This window comes from Malania oleifera, chromosome 6 (genome assembly GCF_029873635.1).
Source record: "Malania oleifera isolate guangnan ecotype guangnan chromosome 6, ASM2987363v1, whole genome shotgun sequence".
Classification (NCBI taxonomy): Eukaryota; Viridiplantae; Streptophyta; class Magnoliopsida; order Santalales; family Ximeniaceae; genus Malania; species Malania oleifera.
This window is the reverse complement of record NC_080422.1, coordinates 72095059-72101467: the sequence shown is the minus strand read 5'-3', so window position 1 is coordinate 72101467 and position 6409 is coordinate 72095059. Positions and strand designations below refer to the sequence as shown.

Genomic DNA, 6409 nt, shown 5'->3' with positions numbered 1-6409 from the left:
TAAGCTGCCCTAGAAACATGTGTTGTAGCACAAGCATAATCCTGAAAATATGTTGGTTTAGTGGATTGCCGAGATGATCTTCTGATAGGTGCTGATGGTGATTCATGAGCTGATGTAGAAGCAGGTATTGAAGTGATAGGAATAAGAACTGTAGGCACATGCAAAGAAGGAACTGCAGTAGATACATTAGAAACCTGAACTGGAGCAGAATTAGGCGCAAAATTTAAACAAGGAATAGACACATCTTGGATAGGAATAGGAGTGACAAAAAATTCATTTCTTGAGCTTAACTCCCCAGCATTACACGCATTTCCAGTATTATCAGCATTAGTGATTAGCTAATTAAGTTTAACAGTCTCCGAAGCTGAGTTCCTGCCATAGATGAAGGCCATTTTTTGGGCCGAACCATGTTAATGTGTTCTTGTGGTTTGTGATTGTGCATGTTTATGTTTTGTTGAATTTATTGTGGTTTTGCTGAATATTGGGTGGTGAATAAAGATTTTTCTTGATCAGGCTTGACACACATGCACAAGTTGAAATAAGCAGGTTTAAGTTTAGGTGTGGTTGTGGTTGTTGCTTAGATAAAATCAGATTCTTATTGTGATTTATTTATAATTGACTAAAATCCGAATATTAGAATAACCAATCTGGTTATGCACACAACACTATTAAATTAAAATTGAACAAAAAGGTTTTATTAATGTTAAGTGAGAATATGAGCAGCACATCATCCCAATCAGAAAAAAAGGAACAATTTGCAGAGTACACAATGTATAATTAGACATGATTGTATTTGTGGTAACCGTGCGTATGCGTTGGCCTTTTCACGAAGATCAGAATAAGAGTACAAATTTAGCTATGAAAATGAATAAACTGAAGGGAATGACATGGGAGCCCCGTTTATGCCACAGCGAAAAATACAATTCAATTAAAAAGCAGGCTGATTTATTTTTCCTTTAAGAAATCTTCTGCACAGCTTTTCCCAACACTTTCTGTCCGGTTCCGCTTTCTGCAGTCTCGATTTGGCGTCATCCACAAAACCCCTCTGTTGCCATTAATCAGCAACAATCATCATCAGTATAACATATAATAAATATTTAATTAAACAGATGATTAATTTAAGTAAATTAATTGAATTAATTAAGTATATATATATACCTCAATGGAGCCATTGGAGAGGAGACGATCGATGAGGTTGCAGAGAATGTCTTTGGTGTACTCAGGATGACCTTGAATCCCAAGAATGTGGTCTCCCAGGGTGAACATCTCCACTCCAGTTTTATCTGAGAATGCCACCACTTCTGCGCCCATGGGAACCTCCCACACCTCATCTTGATGGCACTTTATGATGGAAAGCGACGGTGGAATTTCGCCCACCTCATCCAGGAAGCTGCTGCTGCGTCCACCCGCCAGATCACCCTTCCTCGCCATTCTCACTTTCCTCAGCCCAATATCCCATCCACTGTACGCCCTTCCCACTTTTCCTCCCAGAGCCCTGCACAGCACCTGGCGCACACAAATTAAACCATTTCTTTTAGCCATGCAGCTAGCGCCCCAAAAAACACAAGACAATAAACAAGAGGAAAACAGAGACAATTAATTACAAAATTAAGCAGAAACATAAACAAAAGCGAAAGGGTATATATATATATAGTTAGGTACCTGGTGACCGAAGCAAATCCCGAGGATTTTCTTCTCCATGACGTCGAGGATTTGGAGTAGAAAGCAGAGTTTGAGGACCCAGTGGTCATTGGTGCAGGCGTCGAAGGGGCTGCCGCTGATCACGAAGCCGTCGTAGTTGTGAAGGTCGTTCGGTTGGGGGAACTCTCCTTCCACCACTCTGAACAAATCCCACTGCTCTCCATCCTCCTCAAACGCCGCCACAAACACGTTGAAGTATCCGCCGTACGCCTTCTTCACATACTCAGAGTCGTGCGCTGCCAGCAGAAGAGCGTACCTCTTCCCTGCTCCTGCTCCTTTAATCTTCATATCGATATATGTATCTCTGGCTAGCTAGGCTAGAAAGGAGAAGGAATTACAGTACGTACGAGAGAGAGAGAGAGAGAGAGAGAGATTGTGTTTGCTGTGTGGGTAGATATGGAAGGAATTGAAGTAATTAATGCTAGCTGAGGAGTGCGAAATGGAAGAGGAGAAATGGTCCTTTTATAGTTGAAGGATTTGCTTGGTTTGGCTGCGGGCATTGTATTTAGTTTATTATTTCTCTTGGGTGGGCTTTCTACGACGTTCACTGGTGCATGGCTGATGTATACATAATATTTATATATATAAATAAAAGTTCATCAGAAAGTATGCTATTAAACTCGAGAGGTTTATTGTTTTCGACACATTGTAAGTTATTAGTTGGGCGCTAAAGATGTGGAGTTGACAAAATTTTTTTTTTTTTTTGTTGATTGAGTTTAGAACTTAAAACAAATTATTTTTAAAACATTTTTCAAAAAAGTTAGAACTTATGACACATTATTTTTAAAAAACATTTTAAAAACATGACATAGTGTAATATTTTAGTAATTCTTTGAAAACTGGAAGTAGAAAAAAAAATTAGTTTTCAAAAAGTGAGTCTTTCTCTTAACTCTATAAAGATTTTATAAAGAAATGGTTATAATGCTTTTTAGAATATCAACCTAATTTTTAATTTCCATCATATTTATTTTCTCCCACCAAATGCTATTAAGACATAAGAATGAAAATTTGATCAAATATGATTAAAGATTAATAAAATTAGATGTCATTGATATATAAAATAAAATTTATATTTATTACTTTATTATTATACATGCATACAGGTACATAATCACTTTATTTAAAAAATTAAGTATTACAAAAAAAGTAAACTCTTTTTTATTTTTTATTTTTGACATGAAAAGTGAATTCTTTCACATTTATCTTCTCCTAATGTTTTTCAAGTTCCAAATAGACCATACCAGAAAGTTTCAACCATTGATTGTAAGTACATATACGATCTCCATACAAAAATTTTCAAAATATTCTTATACAACAATATAGTGATATTATATATATATATATATATATATATATATATATATATATATATCGAACATACCATCGTATCTTTCCCATATCATAGGCTTTGCTTTTCACATATGGATGATTCATGGCAAGAGACCCTCTTGAACCCTCCATATGCTAAACCTTCTATATGTTTAGTTGGTGCTTGGAACTTATAAGAAAATGTTAAGAAGAAAGGAACAAAAAATAAAGTAATTAAATTTTTTTTTTATGTTTGGTTATCAAAGAAAGTGAGATAGAAATAAAATATGTAATAGATTAATAAACAAAAAAAATTGATTTTACATGTCATTAATCAATTATTTTTCTTAATATTTAGTCATGTTAGGCGGTATTTTTTATTTTAAATATTAATTAATATACTAAAAAATACTTTTTTGTCCAATAAAATCGTTGATCCAAACAAAAAATACAAATTTTAAGTGAATAACTCTTTAATTTGAGCATAAATAGTAATAGTATATATTTAATAATATAATTTTATGGCACGAATTTTAAGTTGTATAAATTTTAATGAAAATATATATTTAAGATATTTTGAAGAACATTTAGTTAAAAATCATATTTTTACTTAATTTTTTAAAGAAAAATTACCAAGTTCAAGTTTTCATAAATAATATTTAATATATTTTATATGATGCACTAAGAAAGGGACTCAAGGAAAATGAGAGGGCCCTACCCATTAAATTATTCGCAGTGGAATACACACGGTTTCACGCCCAAAATAGGCATGTGCAGGGACCGCGTTCTAATATAATATGTACTATAGACCCACGTGCTCAGGCCGAAGTTAAATGAATGGGAATTATACTTTCGGCTTCCTATTTTATGAATACCCCAAATTATGGAACTTGGGCGCCCGAATTGTTGAGAAGTCAATAGTTGACTTAGGCTCTTGGACGACTGAACATATTTGTGCATACCATCCACGGGTGCCCGAACCACCTGAAAAATGACTTTTCACCAACTCGTGCTACCAAGTTATTTAGATCATATTAAGTCCCGAGCGACCAAACACTCAAGTTCAGGCCACCTAATATATGACCAGGCACCTGGAGTTACGAAGCAATGCTACTGACTTTGAATTAGGCCACCGAACTTTAATCCGGGCGACTGAACTGATTTAAATGACTTTTATTATTGTGTCTGTTTGGGCGACCAAACCGCGGTTCAGCCACCCGAACATCGCCGGGTTAAAATTATTTTAACTGTGATAAATATGGGTTATTTTGGGCTAACTGTGTTTAAACAATTTGAAACTTTTCTAAGAATACCCAATAGGTCCCAAATGATTATATTTTTGACCTTGTCTATAAATATGGTGTAATGACCCGAAAAATAATGGTGTTTAAATAATAAAGAGAGAGGAAAATGGGAATTCGTCGATGACGTGGCAGTATAGGCTCGTCAAAGAAGGCATGCTTCGTCGACGAGAAGATACCGAGAGGATATTTTGGGCGACTCTGAATTTCGTCGATGAAGGGGAGAGTTCGTTAACGAATTTCCTCCTGACCTCGTCGACAAGGTGACGTGGCTCGTCGACGCAACCAATAGTATAAATAGCGCAAAACTTGGTTTTTACGCAGAAAAATTAGAAAATCCTCACTCTCTCTCCTCCCTACGGTTTCTCTCTCCTCTCTCTTTGATTTCAGCTCCGTTGTTCATCAGATCGACGATTTAAGGCCACCACGACGCTCTTGGAGAAGTTCTCTCTAAGTCTGCCGGAGCGGATCGTTGGTGGGGCAGAGTTGTAATTCATCCCTAGACTAAGGTAAGATTTTTTGTGCAAAATTTGGTCTTACTGTAGTTATAGGTAATGATATTCATGGAAAAATACTGAAGTTTAGTTCTAAGAGTTGTTTTTTTCAGGGTGTTGAACAGGGAACCTTGTGGGTGCAGGACCAGTGCATTTATGGGGTTTCATTTCAATTTCAAGTAAGGGAATAAACTAAAGTAGTTATTTTCCATGCAAATTATTATTATTTATCAGCAAATTAATTTTCAGGATAGCATGTATTATATTTTAATATTACTAAGAAAGTGCATATTTGGGAAAATACTACTGTTATACAGAAAATATGATTTTAGAATGAAATGTATGATTTTACTCAGCATTGTGTGGTATGAATATTTTATGTTATAGCAATTTTATAAATGAAGTATGATTTTCAGAAGTTATGAAATATTGCAGTGCATTATAGTTTCAAAATACATGATAAATGAATTATTTCTTCAAAATGATACGTATGAAATATTCGGCGCGAGGCCGTGATTGATAGCCGGCGCAAGGCTGTGTATGATGTATGATTTTGTTGCAAGGTCGTATGTATATGTATGATTTTGGCGCAAAGCCACAGATGTGAAAGTAATCGGCATAAGGCCGTATGTATTTTTTTATCACAGAAAATGTTATCAATCTATTTATGCTAAGTTGTATATTATCATGTATTATATATTATCAGAACCTAGATGCTAGTTTAGTTCAGTTACAGGAGCATGATATCGTTGCTATACAGATCAGATATCTATGTTCAGACTTGTGCTAACCACCCCATAAGGGGGTGGGAGATGGATAGTCGATGTGACTTTCAATGTAGAGTTGTAGATGTCCACCTAGCAATCCGGACCAGGGTGTGGCAGGACAATCGTACTTACAGACATTTTTGACTCGGCAGTGATCGACCAGCCATTGTAGGGTCCCGCCTTCGGGTTGCACAAACCGTCATAGGAGGTAATACATGACATCAGATAGCTATACATCCTGGGTAAATTTTCAGTATCATCAGTTATATCAGAAATTTTATGAAATGTATGATTTATTAGAAAATACAAAAATATATGATTATTCAGTAGCTATGATGAATGTTTTTAGGTATATGAAATGTACTGTATATGTATAATTGCATCAAATGTTCTTGTTGCCACATAACTATATTTAGTTTATTTTCCCTTACTGAGAAGTGTCTCACTCCCGAACATTAAATAATTTTCAGGAAACCCCGAAGGATTGGCATATCGAGGCCGCCGTTGAATCTGTCGTGCTACCCTATTAGGAGGGTAAATTTGAACTAGGTTCAGGAGATTTTGATGTGAGGTCCTAGAGAGATTTTTGTATTTTTAGGAGATTATATATAAACACAGTGTTTTGGATTATGATTCTGGTATTATGTATTTTGTGGTTACGAGAATGTGATTTACATTTACTGTTGCCTAGGTTTCCGTTGTGAATGTCAGATGTGTCCCTGTTACCCACGGGTTTGGGTTGACCTTATTATTAAATATGTTTTATTAGACGATTAGATAAGCAGGTCGTTACATATGGGATCATTTGTGACTATTAGTAAGAGATTAAGAAAAATCA

The 6409-nt window shown here is 35.4% G+C and overlaps 1 protein-coding gene across 1 annotated transcript; it reads right to left on the bottom strand.

The window, feature by feature from the left end:
- Positions 1 to 673: 673 nt before the first annotated feature.
- Positions 674 to 2137, bottom strand: LOC131157351 (gamma-glutamyl peptidase 5-like). The gene is made up of 3 exons (XM_058111423.1): positions 1663 to 2137; positions 1159 to 1506; positions 674 to 1045 (listed from the first exon to the last, which is right to left on the bottom strand). Exons 1-3 carry the CDS (start codon positions 1987 to 1989, stop codon positions 929 to 931), a joined length of 792 nt encoding a protein of 263 aa, XP_057967406.1. The 5' UTR covers positions 1990 to 2137; the 3' UTR covers positions 674 to 928.
- Positions 2138 to 6409: the final 4272 nt, after the last annotated feature.

Excerpts from the sequence above, each read along its gene's own strand:
- LOC131157351 (XM_058111423.1), bottom strand. The coding sequence starts at position 1,989 with ATGAAGATTAAAGGAGCAGGAGCAGGGAAGAGGTACGCTCTTCTGCTG. Across the intron at positions 1,507-1,662 it reads GGATTTGCTTCGGTCACCAG|GTGCTGTGCAGGGCTCTGGG; the intron begins GTACCTAACTAT and ends TGTGTGCGCCAG. Across the intron at positions 1,046-1,158 it reads TCTCCAATGGCTCCATTGAG|AGGGGTTTTGTGGATGACGC; the intron begins GTATATATATAT and ends TAATGGCAACAG.